The 22,540-nt window shown below is 49.5% G+C and overlaps 1 protein-coding gene across 1 annotated transcript; it reads right to left on the minus strand.

Annotated features, from left to right (window-relative positions):
- Positions 1-950: 950 nt before the first annotated feature.
- Positions 951-21,951, minus strand: NPFFR1 (neuropeptide FF receptor 1; the record flags this gene model as incomplete). The annotated part of the gene is given in 6 exon segments (XM_082673734.1): positions 951-1,157; positions 1,159-1,816; positions 5,050-5,149; positions 11,705-12,019; positions 21,589-21,659; positions 21,884-21,951. Coding segments are annotated over 6 exon segments (1,419 nt in total).
- Between the last annotated feature and the right edge of the window lie 589 nt (positions 21,952-22,540).

The following is a 22,540-nucleotide window of genomic DNA, read 5'->3' on the forward strand; positions in this document are numbered from 1 at the left end:
GCTTATACTTGCAGCTCCAGTGAGCAGATGTGTTTCGGAAGGCTGAAACTGGGTGCTATGCCCTCCCTTCCTCCTGTCCATGAATAAATAAACTGATGCTTCTTGTGGCCTTGCAGCTGCCTGTCGCACTGTGAGCTCTCACCTGGGCCGCCGTGATGGCGGTGGGCCCTATGGGTAGAGGAGGGAGGACAGAGACCCACCCTTCTCTGGGCTCAGACCCAGAGTGCCTGAAACTGATGCAGGCTCCCCAGGGCTAGTTCCGCAGCTGCTCAGACATGACGTTCTGTAAATGGTACTTTGGGGAGAAGAGAATGGCCCTGGACACTTCCTGGAACAAACAAGACAAAGCTACACAGAACACACTATGTTCTGGGAAGGGATCAGGGGAGTGGCTTCAATCATACATACAGGACACCAGGACGTGGACACCAAGCATCCGATGGACAGGCCAGCCTTGCTTTTCACTTCTTCCCAGCTGCCTAATTAGGATTTACACTCTTCACTGTGTTCACCTTCCGGGGGTCCTTCTGGAGACAGCTGGAGATGGTCAAAACCATCAGGCACTGGAGGCACACAGACTCCTGTAGGGTTTCCAGCTGAGACTGGGCTAGCCGCATCTCTTCTAGCCTCAGTTTCACGTCTTCAGAAGGGGGATGAAAAACCCCTATTCTGAAAGCGTTTTGAGAATTCAGAGAGATGATGCCGGTGGCTTCTACCACACAGAAGGGTTTTCGGGGAACAAGGCTCCTCTCCCCTTACCCTCCTTTGCCTCTGTCTGTGGGGGGAGGTGGCAAAGAAGATTCCACTAGCAACTAACTGCTCACTGCCTTGTATTTGAGAGGGAGGCACATGGTACCCTCTGCAAACACCACACCAGGCCGCTAGCATGCCTGGGTGTCACGTGTCCAGCCGGGGCCCTCGGGTTCAGGGGCCGGCCCTCCATGTCCCACTCAAACGCCCCAGGCTGGTATGGTGAGGGGTGTATGGGAAAAGCCGGGACCCTCAGCGGCCAAGCCAGGGGGGGCCACGTGGCCACTGTGCAGCTGGAGGCGGCCGGGCCTGGGGGCCCCGCTGCTCGAGCCCGACTCGGAGGTTAGGCCCGAGTCGCTGGGCTGCACCTCCACGAAGACCTGCGTGCGCAGGAGCCCGCTGGGACGCCTCCCGGTGGCTCCCCCACGGCGGCGGGCAGAGCTGGGCGCGGAAGGCGGCCTGGAAGCCGCGGCGGAAGTTCTCGTTGAAGTAGCCGTAGATGATGGGGTTGGCGCTGCTGTTGAAGAAGGCCAGCCAGTGGGCTAAGGGGAAGGCGTAGACGGTGACCAGGTGCAGCTGCGGCTCGCTCAGCTGCCCGTAGTCGATGAGCAGCAGCAGGGCCCAGAGAGGCAGCCAGGACAGCGTGAAGAACAGCGCCACCATGACCAGCATGTGCACCACCCGGGCCCTGCGCCGGGCGCCGCGGCCGCCCTCCCCGGCCGCCTCCTCGCCGGTGCGCGCGGGCCCCGGGGCCTTGCACAGCTTGCGGGCGATGCGCGCGTACATGACCACGATCAGCGCCAGCGGCGCCAGGTAGATGTGCGAGAAGAGCACGGCCGTGTAGACCCTGCGCATGCCCTTCTCGGGCCAGGCCTCCCAGCACGAGTAGAGCGGGTAAGAGCGGTTGCGGGCGTCCACCATGAAGTGGTGCTCCTCGCGCGTGACGGTCAGCGTGACGGCCGAGGGGCACATGATGAGCAGGGCCAGGGCCCAGATGACCGCGATGGTGACCAGCGCCTTCCGCAGGGTCAGCTTCTCGCGGAAAGGGTGCACGATGCAGCGAAACCTGCGGCGACGGAGGAAAGAGAAGCGGGGGTCTGGGCGGGTCCCAGGGGTCCCAGTGGCCCCACGGATGAGAGCCATCCCCGATTGAGGGCGGAGGGCTGGGAGCGGGGTAGGGGCACTCCACCTTCGACCTTGCACCTTAGGTGGCATCAAAGAAGGCTCAGATGTTAAGTTCGTTTGCAAGCAAACTGGTTTCTCACCTGTTGGGGAGTCAGCTCCTCGGCTGAGTAGCCACGCAACAAAGGCAAAAGGAGGGTTTTACAAGAGCTGAATCCTGTTTGTGCACTTCGGGGGATAAACATTAGCTGGCAGGTGTAAGGTCGGATCTTAACAAAGGGCACCGCGAAACAGGAAAGCTTCAAGTGAGCTTTATTAGGGAGCGATCCAGGGCGAGGTTCACTGGTCCGAGAGAAAGGGGCCAGAGAAGTCGCACCCGGGCGAGGGTTGGGCAAGATTTTATAGGGGAAGAAGGGAAAGGGGTGTGGTGAATCTGGGAAGGCGCAGGGTATTCCTTATTTGGTGGTCTTTTCGGGTATCCTGGGGGACCGTTAGTCCCGCCCCTCGAAAGGCGGGAAGGCTGGGCCGGGTGCAAAGTCCCCAGGTCAGTTTCTGGAACTGGGTGGTCCGGAGAGTTTCGGTCTGATGCAACCTGTGAATCTGATTGTGTTCCCCTGCCTCGGGCCAGTTGGCCTTACACCCCGACATCTTTGGTGTAATGGGGCGGCGTTCTGATCTCTGGCTACTTCATGCTGAATGGGGGCGTCGAAAAGGGAGTCGGGCGACCAGAGGTCCGAGGCTTAGGGGAGACCAGTGGGGGGTTCTGTAGGAAGCAAGGTGTAAGGGCCGAGGAGCATTTGGTTTGTGGCCACCCGCGAGACTTCCTCCACACGCCTGCGAAGGAACCTAAGAAAACAGGGAGCGAGCGTGCTACGAAGAGGGTGCGGTCCGGGTTTGAAAGAGGGCTGTCAAAGAGTCTCTCTCTTGGTGGTTTGAAGGCTTCTATGACATGAGGGCAGGAATGGGATGGAAAACCCCTGGTGCCAGAGATGGGCAGGAGGGAAGCCGGGTTCAGGTGAGGGGAGAGATCAAGAGAAATAGCTGGGTTTTCAATGAACAGTAGGTGGAACTCCTGGATGCGGGAGGGGCCCAGGAGGGAGAGAGACTTGTGGCCTAGGAGGTCGACCAGCCAGTGGGAGGAAAACACGGTGAGTGAGTGGGTGGGCCAGAGTCAGTTTGAGTGTTTGTTTGGTCAGTTCAGCTGCTGCTGCTAGGGCCCAAAGGCATGGTTGCCATCCCCGAATGGTTGGGTCTAGCTGTTTGGAGAGGTTAGCCACAGGGCGGTAGGAAGGCCCTACAGGCTGGGCAAGGAGTCCAGTGGCTATTCGCAGGTTGCAGAGCTATAAGTCCGCACATTCTGTCCTTGAGTAGGCCGATCGGGTAGGTGTATCAGAGAAAACAATTTTTAGCTGTTTATGGCTTCTCCAGAAAATCTTGGGGGTTCAGGTGCAGAGTCTACATGACAGGTTGTCCCTATGTCACCTTGGCCAGCGTCCTTCCAACAGTGCCTCCACAGAATTAGGACAGACCTGCACCATTTCCTCATTAGGATGTCTCAGCAGTGATTATTATTACACCCTTAATTTACATCTGAGGAAACTGGGATTCAGAGGTGATAAGTAACTGGCTCAAGGTCACACAGCTAGCAAGTAGCAAGGACCAGCCTTGCGCCCAGATTTGTGTTGCTCCGCTGTGCCTTATAAACCTGCAGCCGGAAACCCTCACTGTGCATTAGGCTCTCCTGAAGCATTTAAAAAAATACCTGTGCCCAGTTCTCCTGGTCGAGGATGCCAATCTGATTAGTCTAAGAAAGTCATGGGGCAGTTTAGGAGCTGAACCTAGACTAGAACACAGGCCTAGAGCTGACTCCCAGCCATGTTGCTCTTTCTACTTCAGCAAACTGTGTCCTGCTCTCCCGACTCCCCACCCTTTCCCCGGCCTGACAACACTTTCTACTTTCCCCACAGCCAGTCTCAAGCCTTGTTTTCTCAACCTACCTGACTCTGGCCTACTGGTCTCATAGCATCACATACTTAAGGAATTGCCAGAGAACAAATAATTCTTAAAGCACGTAGTACTGGCTGTAAGTGCAATAGCACTTAATGGATGGAGGGGAATCCTGGGGCAGACCAGGAAGGCTTCCTGGAGGAGATAGGAACTTGAAGAATAGTCCAAACACTACTGGGAGACACTGCACACTCACCTATCGTTAACGATGACAACAAAATGAAGATCAGTGAAGGAGGACTTCCCCCACCACCAGTGGCCTTGCAGACAGGAACCCAGTTCTATCTCCCCAGCTGCCTACTTCACTGGGTCACAAAAGACTGGGTTTGATGAGGGCCAAAGTGGTGAGAGGATGAAGACACTAGATTCTAGAAAGGGTGGAGCCAGTAGGTGCCCATGTTGGGAAGCAGACAAGGAGGAGGGTGTGGGTGTAAGGAAGAAATAGAATAATATTAACAGCTGACATTTGGTCTCTGTGCCAGGTGGTGTGTATCAGCTTTACAAACAGAAGTTCACTGAAGCCTCCCAGCCACCCTGTAGGATATTTACCATTTTACAGATGAGAAGACTGAGACTCAGAGCAGTTAATTGACTTAACCAAGGTCATGCAGCTAGGCAGCCCTCCAGCTTACCTGCCCTGGGGGAAGTGCCCTGGGGGAAGTGCCTGGAGTGAACCCTTATTGAAAGGGCTCACTGAGAGGGAGGATGGAGAGGAGGACCTACTGCAGTTGGGTCGGATGTGTTGCCTGCAACGAAAGCCTCCTTGGTCCCTGGCTCCATTCCATTAGCAGACCCACGCTTCAGAGAATCTGATGGAATCTGAGGCGGAAAGACCAGAAGTAGCTGGACATAGTGGAGATGGGGAATCAGGGACCTGCAAGGAGGCCTGCTGCTCAGGAAACAAGGACTGCCCCCAAGCTCCTCTCAGGGCCCAGGAATCCCTCTTAAACCTCCTCAGGAGCTGCCTCCGGGCCTTCCAGAAGGAGGTGGCAGTGTCCTCTGCAGTCCCCCAAGTCTAGAAGGCAGCCAGCCCCACAACCCTTGCCTCTGTGGCTCAGGATTCAGCCCCACCGACCACAGAGCAGCCCCGGCCTCCTGGCAGGCCCAGAAGTGGAGACAGCAGCTTGGCCTAGTGCCAGGCCCGGGATAACCAGACAGGAACCTTCTCACCTTTCCACGGCAATGGCCACCAGTGTGAAAACAGAAGCTGACACGGACATGCCCTGCACCAAGCCGCTCATCTTGCACGTGGCATTGTCGAAGGGCCACCCTGCAATGACAGAAGCCACCAGAGTGAGAGATGCCTCATTCGCAGAGAGCCAGAGACCTCCGGCCATCGGGGCCAGTCTCCTCTGGCTTGCATCTTTCCTCCATGTCCTGCCAGGTCGTCATCCTGCCTCTGCTTACACACTTCCAGGAGTGAGGAACTGAGCAGCCAATACCACCGTGGACAGTTCTATTAGAGACAGTCTTTATACTGACCAGCGATTTCTCTCCATGAACTTTAGATCCATCCAGCCCTGCCTGGCTTTCTGCTCCCATAGCCCTGTTCCAGGTTCTAGGCCAGTGGTTCTCAGCCCTGGCTGCTCACTAGAATCAACGGAGAACTTGGAAAAGGACCAGTGCCCAGGCTCACACCAGACAACCATATTTTCCAAATCTACCCAGGAGATTTGAGTGGCAGTCAAAGTTGAGAACCACTAGGACAGATCAAGCCTGACTGTCAGGCAGGGGGAGGTATAAGCAGCTCTAGCCCCTCCTACCTGATGTCCTCACTCTGATCCCCAAGCTTCTGCTTTCTCATGAGATCTGGGTCCCACCTGCTCTCAGGACTAGTAGCCAGGTCCACATCTTGGCTACCTGAGGCCGTGTGTTGGTAACTGCTTAGTGTTTCTGCCCCTCTAGGCCTGGGGGCAGGGCGGGGGGGCCCACCTTGTTCTTGTCTGTTGTGCCTGCAGACAGGAGTCATCTTCCAAGGCTGGGGTCTTCTTTCACCAATGGCCTCCCCCATGTTGATTTTCTGCCTGCACACTTACTAGATGCCGAGCGCTGGCTCACTCAATCCTCACAGCAGCCCCATTATTCTCTCCTTTTTACAGATGTGAAACTGAGGGGGAGACTAATTGACTTACAGTCTCTTTGTCCCTAAGTCACTATGGATTAGTGGTGAGAGTTTGGTCTGGGTGCCAGGGAGTTTAAATGTCATGGAAAGTCAAGATCGCTGTAGACAGCAGCCTGATAGACATGAAAAAAATGTTCAAACCTCATTCATAATTTAAAAAATGCAAATGATATTTGCTGTGGAGAAATAGGAGCTCTCAGACATCGGTGGTGGGAATGAAAACCGATACAGTCCTTCTGGAGGGGAACTAGGCGATGCCTAACCTCTGCACTTATCTTTTGATCTGACAATCTCACTCTATCCTGAATATACACCTCTGATGACACAAAATACATATGCACAGAGTTATTCATTGTAGCATTGTTGTAATTGCAAAATATCAGAAACAATCTAAATGCCCATATAAAGAAGTTGTTGAATAAACTATGGTACATCCACACAGAAGAGTATCATACAGCTGTAAAAAAGAATAAGGAAGACCTCTATGAACTGATATGAAGAGGTTTTCAAAATATACTGCTAAATGCAAAAAGCACAGTACAAAGAGTATCTATAGTATATTACCCTTCATGTAAGAAAGAAGGGGATATAGGAAAATATACACTTATCTGCTTATTTGTACAAAGGAAGTATAGGAAGGAAGATCAGAAAATAACGAGATTGGCTACCTATACAGGGAGGCAGTAAGAATGAGGAAGAATGGGTACTAGAGATGACAGAGGAGTGACCCTTCTCCGAGTATATCTTTTTGTATGGATCTGACTCCTTAGAATTATGGCAATGTTTCACATCTTCAAAAAATAAGTTAATTAACATCAGGATGTGGGGGAAACCCAAAGTGGGACACAAACAATAACAAATGAACCTAAATGCATTACAAATGAATAAAATAACCACACTGAAGGGGAATGGGGAAGCAAGAAACTAACCTCGGTAACTTTGGAAAACAGTATTTTGACCGTATACTGTAAGATTACAAAAAGAACTATACACGTACACTACACTCTCATCAATAAATGTGTCTCTCACAAGGGTATGGGTTAGCAATACTGAATCTACCTTATGTGTATACCAAGATGGAACAAATAAGTAAATATATTGTGGATGAATAGAGTTAGATTTCTCACTGTTAGAGAAAGAAGTTACAGGTGAGGAAAAGAGGAAAGTTAAAATGATCCTGTAATATTAGATTGGAATCAGAGGCATAATAGTTTTCAATATACATACAGATGGATAGATATAGGAATAAAGATGCACATGTTAAGTATGTGTGTGTTAGCACACATATATTTCCTAGCTCTGTCCCTCGAGAGGGCCTAGAAGCAATGAAACCCCAGTGCCAACGATCACATCTAGTGCCAAGGTCTTGGTTCCTAAATGTCATTCTCCAATATAAGGAACCAGACCTTCTTAGAGAAATTGTTGATTGATTCCAGGGCTGGAGCAGGGAACATGCAAGGTGAGCCTGGAACACTTTATGGTGCCAGAAAGTAAGGAGAGACTAAAAAAAATCCATGGTGGCATGTCAAAAGGACACAGGAGCCAAATTGAAAGAGCTCCCAATAGTCAAAACTGGGGGTAATTTAAGCAACAAAATAATGGTAAAACTGGGTTATAACCCATAGAGTAAAATAAATGTAGGGGGAATGATGTTAAGTAGAAGATCAACACTGAGGAAATATAACAGTAATAACTGTTGCAGGCAGGAACCATCCAATGGATGCTCGTAGTGAGTAAAAGTATAGTGAGAAACAAGGCATTTGCATAGTCTCAAAGTATCTCCCTATGAGATACTTATTAATTATAAAGGGAAAAATGGTAGCTTTATAATGGAAAAATCTGGCAGACACCACATTAACAAAGTGATCAACATCAACACCACCATTAATACGTATTGATAGTGCGTGCCTTATCAATATGTCTTCTGTAGTATTCTCATCAAATATGCATAAACTAAATCTAATTGTAAGAAAACATAAGGCAAACCCAAGTTTCTGGGGTTTCTGCAGAATAACTGATCAGTATTCTTCAAACACGTCAAGGTCAGGAAAGTCCAGAACCAAGGAACAGTCACAGGTTGGAGAAAACAAACGAACAAAAAACAGATACAATGTATGGCCCTCAGTTGGATCCTGGACTAGAAAAGGACTCCAGGGGACTCCTTTGTGGGGAAAGGAGTGAAATTCAAATAAAGTATGCAGATGAGTTAATAGTATTGTATCAATGCTAATTTCCAGGTTTCAATCATTATACTATGGTTATTTAGGATATTAACATTAAGGGCAGTTAGAATGGGCATCATCAGAAAATCTAACAAACAACAAATGCTGGAGAGGGTGTGGAGAAAAGGAAACCCTCATGCACTGTTGGTGGGAATGTAAATTGATACAGCCACTATGGAGAACAGTATGGAGGTTCCTTAAAAAACTAAAAATAGAATTACCATATGATCCAGCGATCCCACTACTGGGCATATACCCAGAGAAAGCCATAATTCAAAATGACACATGCACCCCAGGTCTTCCCTGGTGGAGCAGTGGTTAAGAATCCACCTGCTAATGCAGCGGACACGGGTTCAAGCCCTGGTCCGGGAAGATCCCACATGTCGGGGAGCAACTAAGCCCATGCGCCACAACTACTGAGCCTGCCCTCTAGAGCCCACGAGCCACAACTACTGAACCCACATGCCACAACTACTGAAGCCTTCGTGCCTAGAGCCCGTACTCCTCAACAAGAGAAGCCACTGCAATGAGAAGCCCGCACACCACAAAGAAGAGTAGCCCCTGCTCACCGCAACTAGAGAAAACCGGTGTGAAGCAACGAAGACCCAACACAGCCAATAATTAATTAATTATTTATTTTTAAAAAGACACATGCACCCCAATGTTCATTGCAGCACTATTTACAATAGCCAGGTCATGGAAGCAACCTGTGTCCATCAACAGAGGAATGGATAAAGAAGATGTAGTACATATATACAATGGAATATTACTCAGCCATAAAAAGGAATGAAATTGGGTCATTTGTACAAACGTGGATGGACCTAGAGACTGTCATACAGAGTGAAGTAAGTCACAAAGAGAAAAACAAATATCGTATATTAATACATATATGTGGAATCTAGAAAAATGGTACAGATGATCCAGTTTGCAAGGCAGAAATAGAGACACAGATGTAGAAAACACAGGTATGGACACCAAGCAAGGAAAGCAGGGGGTGGGGGGCGGGTGGTGGGATGAATTGGGAGGTTGGGATTGACATATATACACTAATATGTATAAAATAGATAACTAATAAGAACCTGCTGTATAAAATATAAATAAAATAAATTTAAAAGAAATAAAAGCTTAATCTCCTCCAGAAAAAAGAAAATAATAATAACATTAAGGGAAGGTATGTGAAGAGTATACAGGAATACTCTACCATTTTTGCAACTTTTCAGCACATCTATCTAAAATTATTTCAAAATAGAAAGTAAAAGAAAGCAAAACAAAACACACCCAGATTCAAAAGGCTACATACTGTATGATTCCATTTATATAATATTCTTGCAAAGGCAAAACGATATTTTCTGTCCCTACAGGAAAACAGACCAATGGTGCCAGGGAGCAGAGGGAAGAAGCAACTACAAAGGAACAAGGGGCAGTTTTGGGGGACAATGAAGTTGTTCTATGTCTTGATTTTAACTACATGACTGTATATGTTTGTCAAAACTTGTGGAACTGTACATTAAAAAGGGTGGGTTTTTTGTATGTTAAATTATACCTTAACAAAATATTTAAATGTAAAACATGCACACATGTACGATGCACATTTTGTAAGAATGCATGCAAATCACAAACATTACATTTAATAGAATGTTTGCCTGTCAGTGGGGGAGGGGGTTTGGAGTGGGGTAAGGGTACAGAAGGGAATGAATAAAGATACACAAGGGGCTTCCCAACACAGTGAAGTCACATAGTGCCAGGAACAGTGGATGCGAATAATTCAACTCTCTGCACCTGAATTCAAAAAAGCAGAAACAAAGACAAAGAAAGAAAAGCTATGTGAAGTTTTCTTTTCTTGCAGAAGATTCTATTAGAAACAACGTAAATACCCATCAAAAAGAGATTGGTTAAATAAATTGTAGTACATCTATACAATGGAATTCTAAACAGTTGTAAAAAAAGAATAAAAACCTCTTTCATTTATTAGTATGGAGTAACTCACTCTATGTGAGTTAATTTTAATGAATCCTATTTACAAATTACATTTTTAAGCAGGGAAAAAGTGAAGGTGCAGAACTGACTGGTTAGAAAGTTAGCATTTCCTTAATTTGCTTGTACTTATATAAAATATTTTTGGAAAGTGCTTGTACTTACACCAAGTATTTTGGGGAAGACATACAAGACACGGGCAGCATCGGTTCCCTCCCAGGAGAGAGCTGGAAGGCCAGAGCACAGAAGTGGAAGGAGCACTTTTCACTGGATACCTTTTGTTAGCTTTTGACCATTGAACCATGTGAATGTGTTGTCAATTTAAACAATTTTTTAAATTTACACATGTGAAAAGGACCGGCAGACACCACCTTAACCCACTAGTGACCTCACCATATCATTGTTAACTGGTGTGTGTGTGCGTGCGTGCGCCTGTATGTGTGTGCACCTCTGCACGTGTGTGCATGCATGCATATGTTTGCCTATGTGTTTTGGGAAGAAGGATGCAGTTTCTGTTCAGCAGCCCTGAAAGAACCTGGGATTCAGCTGTGATTAAAGATCCCACCAGGCACAGCCAGTACAGCCGACGGGAAGCTGGCAGCCCCGGCTCCACTTTCTGGGTCCTGGAACCTACAGAAACATAGGCTGCTAGTCCCCCAGCCTCAAGTCCGCTAAGTCACTCCATATGGGGCTGTCCATTTGAATCCTGAGTTCCTGGGAGCTCTGAGCTCAGAACCTGCAGGCACAGACCTCTAGGGGTCTCCACAGCTCTGGAAACTAGTCCTTCCCACCAGTTAGTCTGTGGAGGCTTATTCTGAAGTAAGAAAGGCAAATCACAGGAGAGAGAATAGATGACGGTAGGATCCTTCTGATATTTGCAGGATGATAGGCAGGAATTTAGCGGTCGGCTGGTCTAGTTCTGCTTGGATCCCTTCTACAAAATCCCTGCTAAACAGCCAGCCAGTCCCTACTTAGACACTCCCAGTGACAGGGAGCACAATACCTGTACGAGAGAACACTCTTTTGTTGGAAAACAACTCAAATAAGTTTTTAGGTCCTTATTCAGAGGAAACCTGCCTCCCTCCCGCTTCTTCCCGCTGGCTCTAGTTCTGCCCAAGGGAGCTACCTGGGAGAGTAGGATTGAACAGTGTAGTGGTTAGAAATATAGATGTGTGAATGCAGGACTTGACACTTAGCTGTGTAAACTACAGACCTGCCCCTTAATCACTCTGCGCATCCGTTTTCTCATCCATACATTGGGGGTAACGATAACGCATACTTCATTGGGTTGTTGTGAGGATTAGTTAAGATCATGCAGGAAGAGTAAATCACACAATGCCTGGAACATAGAAAATGATTAATTCATTACGTCTATTATTTCTAGTCGAATCCCTCAGCCACAAGGCTGTCCTGAGATTTTGAGACAATGGCATCTCGGCCAAGAGACCAGACCAGCCATGATTTCAGTGGTAGGGGTACTCCTGCTGCCTCTAGGGCTTCCACTCACCAGTGATGAGGTTGTCCACGAGGGTGGTGGGCATGCAGAAAATGCCCACCAGCAGGTCGCTGACGGCCAGGTTGAGGATAAACATGTTGGTGACAGTGCACATGTGCCGGTTCTTGAGCACAATGAAGCAGACCAGGGTGTTGCCCACCATGCAGAGGAGGAAGATGAGCGCGTAGGCCACAATGAACACGGCAGCCACCAGGGAGGAGTGCTGGTAGTAGGAGGAGAAGGTGAGGTTTGCAGCAGTGTTGGCCTCGGCATCACTCCCATTCTGGCATGGGGGCCGGCTGCTGTTGGAAGGCTGGGAGGGCTCCCCTAGGAGCAAAGGAGCACACGGGTCAGGACCCCAGGCGAAGAAGAAATGACTGACTTCTCACCGCTGGCGAGATCCTTCTGTGCTCCAAATCCTGCCCCTGCCCTAATACCCAGATCATGTACTCAACTCTAACTGCAATTGGATGCACTGATGCAAGACTTCTACCCCACAGCCACTCAAACCCTGATCTCACACCTCCCACCCCGTCTTGTCCACCACTCATTTCATTTCCCAATGTTGGCTCTTCTCCATTTGCAGACAATCCCCCTCGGCCCCATCTAGCCTCCATCCTTCTCAGCCCTGCTCTCTGCCCCAGAGGCTGACTTCTCAGGACTACATTACATCAGGACTGTATGACCCAAGTTCCCTTGCGCTCTGGGCTGTTTGCTTGTTTGTTTGTTTGTTTACTGGTGTATAGTTGATTTACAATGTTGTATTAGTTTCTGCTGTACAGCAAAGGGAGTCAGTTATACGTATACATATATCCACTCTTTTTTAGATTCTATTCCCTGCCCTCTGGTTTTTGACTGGGTTCAGCCAATGGGAGGCACTGAAGGAGCTTGAAGGAAGGGAGGAGAGAGAAGTCAGGGTATTCATCTCCTGACTCCATCCCTGCCTGGACCAGGTCTCCTGTGGGGCTGTCTTTATGGGCACAGCTCCTGCTGGGTGACTCCTCTCCCACGGCTCCAGCTCTTGCAGAGCCACAGTGACACCGTTCCCTCTCTGCACTGACCGCTTCCTGTGACTGCCAGTTGCTGGGTGAGTCACCATCCCATGCTGGTTCTCCTGCCTTCCACTACCCACTGTAAAGTCTCTCTATTAAACTCTCTTCTGTTAAATCCTTTCTGAGTGCACCACTTGTTTTCTTCTGGGATCCTAACTATTAGACCCTCAAAATCTTTGCTATCCCTCATCATCATGTCCACAGAACTTTAGTTGGGGAAGGCAAGAAGGCCGTAGAGGGAGAGAGAGCGAAAGGGGACTCCGAACCAGGGCTGAGGATCAAAGAAAGCACATGTTAAATTCTCCGGAAGAACATCTGAAGCCAAGGCCACCCATCCTTTACCTCCTCCCATGGCGGTATCAGCTGCCTCATTTGCACAGCATTTAACAAAGCGCTTCCGTGTCTATTATTTGATCAAACCCTCCCCGTTACCCCGTGAGGTAAACAGGTTAGGTATTAGCCCCATTTGAAATGGGAGAACTGGGATCAGAGGGGTTCCCAGACTCGCTCAAGGGGACACAGGAGTCTGCAACAGAGTTGGCCCTGCTCCGTGTGTCTCTAATTCATCCCAGGCTTCAGTGTGTGTCTCTCTAGACACGTATGGAAGGGAGCGGCTGAGTGTCCAACCACAGCTCTTCTGGGAAGTCACTAGTTATGGTGACTCATGATGTCGTCTTGTAAACTCTCCTCCTGCCTTCCTCTGGGACTGAATGTGGCCTGTTCCAGGAGATGAGGAGTCTTTAGGGGAATCTTCTGTTGCATCCAGAGCTCAGCCACTGGCTTGGAGGACGGCCAGAGGCTTGGGACCTGGAGGCTAGAAAGACCCTGGGGGAGCACAGGCCGATGACCTGGCACAGTGGGGACAACAGGGACCAGCAGGTACAGCGGGGCACTCAGGAGGGGGGTGGAGGGACTGCCGGTGGAGGGGGAGAAGCTGGAAGTTTTGGGTGCACAGTGAGAAGAGGAAATGATATTCCCCTGCTTAGGCCCTCCAGGTGCAGCCAGTTGTACCCAAACATCTTTATTTTAATATGTCAAACATGTACAAGAGAGAATTTAATAGTGAATATATACAAGAGTATATAGTTTAATGAACCATGACAAGAGAGAAGAGTATAAAGAACGCCCATGTATACATCATCCGCCTTCAACAATTACCACCTCAAGGCCAATTCTGTTTCATCCATACCCACACCTCTCTTTGGATTATTCTGGGGCACAATCACATCACTTCCTTTCATTCATAAATATTTCAGATTGTATCTCTAAAAATTAGGGCTCAAGAAAAATCCATAACCCAGTATCATTATCACACCTAACAAAATCAACCATTATGTCACAATATTATCAATTATCCAGCATTCAAAATTCCCTCATTGTTACAGAATTTTTTAAATAATTGGTTTGTTTGAGCGAGGATCCGAACAAGGTTTCTGTTTCTATTCCGTATTATGTGGTGAACCACCCCGAAATCTCGTGACATGGCACTGTGGCTTAGGAATCTGAGCGGCCCTTCTGCAGGTCTCTCATGGGATCACTCATGCAGCTGTGGTCATCTGATGGCTCAGCTGGGGCTGGCAGGTCCAAGATAACCTCCCTCACGTGGCTGGTGGTTGGTGCTAAGGTGTCTTAGTTCTCCTCCATGTGGCCTCTCATCTTCCAAGAGGCTAGACTGGGCTTTTTTTTTTTTTTTTTTTTTTTTTGTGATACGCGGGCCTCTCACTGTTGTGGCCTCTCCCATTGCGGAGCACAGGCTCCGGACGTGCAGGCTCAGCAGCCATGGCTCACGGGCCCAGGTGCTCCGCGGCATGTGGGATCTTCCCGGACCGGGGCACGAACCCGTGTCCCCTGCATCGGCAGGCGGACTCTCAACCACTACGCCACCGGGGAAGCCCTAGGTGGTCTCTTTCTTAACGCTAAGGTTGATCAGTGGGCTTAACTGATGTCAGCCTGATCCCTCCACTGTCAAGTTCCCCATTAGCTTTTCACCAATGTTTTCAGCAGGAGCCACTAACAATTATTGCCTAGACTCCTCATTGCATCTCGAATACAATCCAAACTCTTTACTGCATGGTCTGATTCCTGTTGTCATCACTGGCCTCACCCCCTGCTACTCTCCCCTTTGCCCTTTGTGCTCTGGTCACCTCGTGATGCCTCCAACACATTCTTGCTCTTTCCAATCTCAATGCCTTTATCTCTTTCGATTCCCTCTGCCTCTTCCCCTCCTTTAGCTGTCAATTAAACATTGTCTTCTCGGAGAAGCCTGTACCCGATTACTCTATTTAATTTAGGTGCCCCATTATTATCTCTCACAGCATCCTGCTTATTTTCTTCAATCTGCCGATATTTTATTTGTTTCCAGGTTTATTGGTTTTTTCCTCCACCTTTGAAAGTCAGGTCCTGGAGAGCAGGGATCTTCACTCTTTCGTTGGTGGTCATATCCCCAGCATCTCGTCAGGGCCTGACAACTGTAAATGCTTTACTAAATGGTTGCTGAATGGATAAATATTTGTATGAGGAGAAAAAGGAAGGAAAGACAAATCCTGACATCAGGTGACAGGGTCCTGCTCAAGGCTGGCATTTCTGGTGTTGGAAGGCCTTCTCCAGGGTCCTCTGGAAAGAACCCCCCATCACAGAGTCTGCTGGGAGCCTCCCTAGATAGCTCACCCTTGATGAGCCTCAAAATCAACCCGCAGGACTTGGGGAAATCTGTGGGTGTGGATGGGTAGAGGGAATTGCCAGAACCTGCCCAGCTAAACTCTAGTCTGCCTGTTTCCCCCACTGCCTTTCATTTGGCCCTGAGAAGTCTGGGAGCAACCCTGCCCATCCCTGGACCCTGAGCCTGAGCATCACTCTCTATACTTAGGCCAGTTTCTGGCATTTATTCTCAAGGAGGAAAAACTGCTTCCTATTCCTGGCAACTCCCCTGGCCTGTGGTGAGATGGGTTGGAGGCAGGCAGGCCTCCCACCCGACCTGGGCCCCAAGCCAGCAGCCGGAGACCTCATTAACAACTGGCCTCGTCCTTCCTGGGGTCTGCCTGGTGCCTTTGTGGATACACTACAGCCTGTGAAAATTTCATCCGCTGAACCCAATTGAGCCATTCCTCTACTCGGGGAGCTTCCTGGAGGTCTCAGGGTATAATAATGGTTATCTCCAGGGCATTCTGATGATCTCAGAGATCAAGCTGTGAGCCACTGAAAGTTTGGGGCCAGAGAGAAGATGGGGGTGCACTGGTTCTCAGTGTGTGGTCCCCCGCCAGCAGCATCAGCTTTGCCAGGAACTTGCTAGAAATGCAGATTCTCAGGAATCACCCCCGATCTAGGGAACCAGAAACTCCAGGGAACCAGAAACCAGGTATCTCTGTTTTAACGCATCCTCCAGGTGATTCTGATGGACACTCCAGTCTGGGAACCACAGATAAAGGAGTTGGACCAAAGACCCTGAAGGTAGTGGATGCACACAGACTGGGAAATCCCGGCTCTCCTTCCTGGTGACTTCAGGCAATAGATGGAATATCTGTGTCCCCTCAAAATTCATATGCTATAACCTTTTCCCCAGTGTGATGGTATTTGGAAGTAGGGCCTTTGGGAGGTATAGTTGACCCTTGAACAACACATGGGGTGGTTAGGGGCTCGGACCCCTGTGCAGTCGAAAATCCGAATATAACTTTACAGTCAGCCCTCCGTATCTGTGGGTCCACATCCACGGATTCAACGAGCCACAGATCGTTCAGTACTGTAGTACACATCTACCAAAAAACAATATCTGGGTATAAGTGGACCAACGCAGTTCAGACCCGTGTTTTTCAAGGGTCAACTGTAATTACGTCATGAGGGAAAGCTCTCATGAATGGGATTAGCGCCTTTATAAAAGAGATCTCAGAGAGTTCCCTTGCCCCTTCCACCACCTAAGGACACAGGGAGCCCGTGTGTGAACTAAGAAGCGGGTCCTCACCAGACACTGGATTGGCCCCTTGATCTTGGACTTCCCAACCTCCAGAACTGTAAGAAGTAAATTTCAGTTGTTTATAAACCACCCAGTCTATGGTATTTTGTTATAGCAGCCCAAGCTGACTAAGACATCTCCTCATCTATGTGGGAACTTATTGTTCTCATCTTTAAAGTGGAAACACACAATTCCTGGCTATGACCTCGGGTAAGTCATCACCCCTCTGGAAACCAAAGTCTTCACTGGCAAAATGGAGATAAGCTCACACTTACTGAAAAGAGTGAGATAACGTAAGAAGAGAACTCGGTGAAATATGGGACACATGGCACTCAATACGTGTTAGCCCAGCAGCAGCCCTACTGACAGCATTAAACTGCACAATGAATCTGAGCATGATATTTTTATAATACTTTTAGTGTGGGCCTCCCTGCAGAGCCTGAAAGATAAATCAACACCAAAATGAAGTTCCTGAGCACAGAATCCGTCTGGGTACGCCTCTGAGTTCACAGCTCTCCCACTAATACCTTCATCGTTATAGCCACCTGCTTGTCTGTCCCGGTACCACCACCTAGGAGCTCAGCCCCAGACTAGAGACCTGGGTTCACCATTCAGCACCCACTTCCCAAAAGCCTCCTGGGTGAACACAGCCTGGGCCGTGAGCCACTGGGGACCCACAGAAGAACACAACACAACACAGTACAAATGACTAATGAACACATGAGACAAAGATGTTCTTTTGTAATCAAAGAAATGCAATTTTAAAAGAACACAGGGGTAAGCTTTCCATCAATCAGATTCACAGAGAGGAAAAGCGCTCAGTGACGCCAGAGGGTGGCTGTGCACTGCGGGGCGTTGGAGAGACACACATCCGCTCAGCCTTTGCAACTGGGGCACATCCATTCAGCACCCTGACACCAGACTCACACCCGGAGCCAGGCGTTCCACTTCTAGGGATTCACCTAAGGAATAGAACAAGTTCTGATGGTGTGAGGGAAAATACTGGCCAAGGTTGAAATGCTTACAAAATAGTATGTACACGCATTATAAACTGTATTCCGTATAAAAGTGTGTGTGTCATTCCAAACAAATGACAAAAAATAAACAAAAAAACGTTAACAGTGTATATTCACAGCGGGTGTTTTAAGCGACTCTTATTTTCCTTTTCACTAAACTGAGTTTTAACCATTCTAATCAGTAGGAAACTGATAAATATGATTAAAATACTCACTACTTCAGTGGTTCGCAACTCTGACAGTGTCTCTGGCAGCATTTCTGGGGGCACGGAAAAGCAGAACCCACCTGGACTTCCAAGAAGCTTCTGTGTCCCGTGCTGGAGGGACACCAGCTAGCTTGCTCCTCTCCCCTCCTCTCTCCAGTGACCTTCCCCCGCATGGGCCACTTCCCCACAAGTCACCCACCACCAGGCAGTGTGAGCAGACATCCTCCCAGCCTCTGGCCTCCCTCAGCCATGGAGCTCCCAGGCCGGGCAGGCAGCTGTGGAGGCTACCAGGGGCTCTGAGGACGCCGCTAGACTGGGGTTGGGCTGGGAGTGGGGTGAGGACTGCTGTCCTCTGCTGTCTCACTGGACAGCATACCACGTAGCCCAGGCCCAGGGTGGAAGGCCTGAGGGGAACTACTGCCCACTGACCCCAGCAGCTCTGCAGGAGGCTGGGCAGACTGCGGTTCTGTCTGCAAGCCCTCAGAGACCACCCAGATCCTATTTTTGGGCCAGCCACCCAAGAATACCTCCTTCTGCCCTCCAGTCAGTAATCCGGCCAGTCCGTGACCCTTTGCTCAATGAGACCTGGTAAGCACACAGCTTCTAGGCCAACTCTGAGGGACAGAAGGTTCTTCCTGTTGTTGAGTTGAGTTGTCTTACTGTAACTTGTCCCCACCTGCCCCAGTTCTGCTCCCTGAAGCCACACAGAACAAGAATGGGCACCTGTCTCCAAGGTCATCCCCCTCTCCCTGCCATTTTTCCCACCCTGAACATCTCAGTGTCTCTTCAGCAAGCAGGATTCCAGACCTATCTCACTGTCAATCCATTTTGATCTCCCCAGAAACTTTCCTCAAGATTACAAACCAGATCTCCCCTATTTGAAATGTATGCAATTGATTTTGGGGGGGACCTAAATTCAGGACTTTGCACTTCACTTCCATTTACATTTCACTTTCTTGGTTTTGATCCAGCATTCCAGAATGTTCAGATACCCTTCATTTAAATCTTGAACTGTTGCCATGTGGGTGTCATGGCTCTTATCCACAGATTTGATGAGCATGCCTTTTATTTTCCCTCTAAATTACTTAATGTCATGTCAAGGTCAGAGTCCGAGGGACCTCTAAGCTGCATTAAAGTCTTAATGAAAGCCCCGCCGTCAGTCCTCCAGCCCCCTTCCCGCAACCCTTCATCAGTTCACAGGGCTTTCATGAGAGAACTTAGCAGGGTCCTGCTGAAATCTCGTAATTCATCTTTCTACCTCTTGGAAACCCAGTCTGAAAGAGGAAATGTGGTAGGTTTAGCCTGATCTGTTCTTGGTGAGCACTAATACGTTCCTAATGACCACTACATCATTTTCTTTCTTTTTGAAAAAGATTGTTTTGTTTTTATAAAAAAACAATGTGCTTTCTATAAAGCAGTTCGGAGCACGACAAAAGAAGAGAGTAAAATAAACATCCCTGAAATTTCACACCCAGAGATGACCCTCGTGGCCGACGCGTTTGTGATGCTCCCAGACACATCCCAAAGATTCTGGCCGGGTGGACAGTTCCCTGCACTTCCAGTGCCTCAACAAGCCTGCACCAGGGCTCTCTCTGGTTTGCTTTCTTTGAAGCCACAAACGGGAACAACCTAGACGTGTGGGAGTACAGCCAGGGGAGAGGAACAAACAGCAGTCGGCTCCCCGTCTTGCGTGGCGAAAATCTCAGGTGCATTCTGCACTTTTCTCAGAAGGCGACCAGAGAGAGAGAACCCTACTGGCCCATAGCTGAACCCAGCTCGTCCACATGCCTGGTTCTGGTTCTTGCCTTTTCTCCCTTTCCCATCTTAGTCTCCTGACCTCTGCTCCCAGGCATAAGCTCTCTTAGGGTGTGCTTTCAGAAGCAGGAGCCCCCAAAGATGTTAGTGACCATCTCTTTGCAGATACTTTACATATACATCCAATAATAAGCCTATGTAATTTTGCATAAAGGGGATCATACTAAACATGTGTTCTAAAACCTGCTTTTTAAAAAATTACTCACAGTAGGCAGTAAATGTATTCTCGTGCCAGTAAATGAAATCCTAAACACAGTTCTTAATGTCTATACAGCATGCCGTTGCAGGTGTTCTCATCGTTTAATTTACTTAATTTATGGACATCTGGATGACTCCCGATTTTGCTGTGTGATGAGAATGCTTGGGCACATATCTTTGCAAGCGTACAGGATGGCAGCCTTTGAAGAAAATTCTTAGATGTGGGATTGCTTTATTGTCTCCTAAGTGTTCACTGTACGTTGGATCATTTATTCTGGAATTTTAATAGAGGTCAATATCAATCTGAGCAGTTTAGGGTTTTTTAAATCTACCTTTCCTTCCTTTCTGAAAATCAGGACATTTGCCCATCTTCAGTTTTCTGGCACTTCCTTCATTCCCTGTCATTTCCTCTAAGGCAATAATTACATCTGCAAATGGCTCCAGGTCCCTGGGATGTCATTTGTCTGGGCTTGGATTGTATGTGGCTTGACGCCTTATCCAATCACCTATCTTGGGCTTCAATTTCCTCCTTCCACCATTTGAAGTAAAATTGCCTGTGCCCTGCGCTGGCTGCTCTCCCTGGTGCGTAAAGGTTATGGGCACCACATGTCCAAGCCCCGAGCAGGTTCATTTGCTATCCTTACATAGACTTTGAAAGCTCTTTGCTCTGTCTTCACCAGTTTTCCTTGGCTTCCGTTCACTGACACTTCGGTTCTGCATTTCTCATTGTATCTTGTGTGTGTGCACTTTTCAACCCTAACTCACTGGAAAGCTACAACTGCAGCTGCACACGATGTTCTGTAAAACTCCCTTTTCTCTCTTGCCAGCAGTGTTTGCAATGCCTTGCTTGGCATTTCTGGGTTTTATTACCTCCTGGAGCAGTCTTCTTTTACAGGTATGATTTTGTTCAACACATCTTGTCTTATTTTACCCTCACAGCCACTCTGTGAAGCCAGCTGAATGTAAGTTTCTCCATTCAAGAGATGGGTAACCAGTAGCATGGAGAGGTTTAGGCAAAACCCCAAAGACACCCAGCAAGCCAGTGGACCAGCCCTCAGTCCTCCAGTTTCTTTGCCCAAATATGGTTTCCCTTCCTACACTGGCTGAGAGGGGCGTCTGGACCCCCACCTGTTAAGGCTGGAGGAAGCAGCCTTATGCCTGGGGTCCCTATCCCTTAAAGTCCTGGAGGTCAGGTCCATAGTTCCCTCTCCTTTCTCTCAGGGAGGGAAATTCTGCATTGAGATCTTGTGTAGAATTCCATCTCTGTGACTTTCCCTGCTGGAAGGGATGGCAATTACTCTAAAGCTAATAGGTAAGCTGTCCTCAGCCGGTTTCAAAGGATCCCCTGCCCATGCAGGAGGGAGCGTCCTATGCACACAGGGACAGAGGCTTCCAGGTTTTTTACCCCCTCCCTCTCTCTCTCAGTTTCTCACACATACATATTCACGCACACACACTACAGAGCCCTCTAGGTCTTTCTCTCTCTCCCTCTCTCAGTGTGTGTCTGTCTGTCACACACACACACATACACACAGTGTCACAGTGTTGGGCTCTGGACAGCCCCCGATGAGACCCCCCAGTCCCTTTCCTGTCTCTTGGCTCACTGCTCCTTAGTCGGTACCCACCCACCCCCAGCCCCAGCCCCAGCCCCGGGGTCACTCACCCTCCATGTTGCCCACTCCGGCCCGCTCTGGGACAGTCACCAACGGAGGGAGGCAGCGGGCCCCTGTGAGCCTGCAGGGGACAGCGGGTCTCCGGCGCTGGGCTGCTGGCACGCGCCCCTGCCTCTGCGCTTGGCGGTTCTGGTCCAGGGCCCGGCGGAAGCGCACGGAGGGGCGTGCGCTCGCAGGCCCCAGCCCTGCGCGGGGTCTCGCTCCCCTTGCCGCCCGGAGGCGGCCGGGCAGCGGCCGGGGCTGAAGGCTCCCGAGCAGCGCAGCTACCCTCCCGGCTCTGCTGACCGCGGCCCGTTGCCCGCTGCCCGCCCTCCCCGTCCAGAAGGAGGGGGCTCGCGCCGCGCCGTCGCCATGGCACCCGGCACACGTTTGCCTGAGCAGCGCCCCCTGCCCGCAGCATCCGTCCGAGCCTGGGCGCCCCGGGTCGCCTCCCAGATGTGACTCCCTCCGCAGGGACGGAGCACCCCTCCAAAGTAGAGGACAACCCACTGACCGCTGCAGCCCTGGCCGCGACATCCGATAACTCTGTGTCCCTCTCCCCGTGACTCCCATCCCAGCGCCACTCTTCATCCTCGTCTCACCCCAGCCTGACCCCCAGCCACCCAGTCTGGTGTCCAGGACCCCGAGGCCCTCCTGAGAAGGGGATGGAGGCAGCTGTGATACACAGGAGGGCAAGGAGAGCAGGGACAATGTGTCGGTAGATGACCACTGACTCTGGAATTAACTGGCCGGGGCTCACCAGATGTCTACCCTTGGGCAAGTGTCTTACCTGCACCTGAGCCTCAGTTTCTGCATTTGTGAAATGCCTTTTAGGGAAGTAAATGAGATGACGTCAAAGTTTCTGCCCAGCATGTAGTAGATGCCCAACAAATGGTCCGTTGAGCTGGGTAGGAGGCCATCTCCCTCCCACCATTCCAGCCCCTGTCAGGCACCACCATATAC

Source organism: Grampus griseus, assembly GCF_964374135.1.
Source record: "Grampus griseus genome assembly, chromosome: 16".
NCBI lineage: Eukaryota > Metazoa > Chordata > Mammalia > Artiodactyla > Delphinidae > Grampus > Grampus griseus.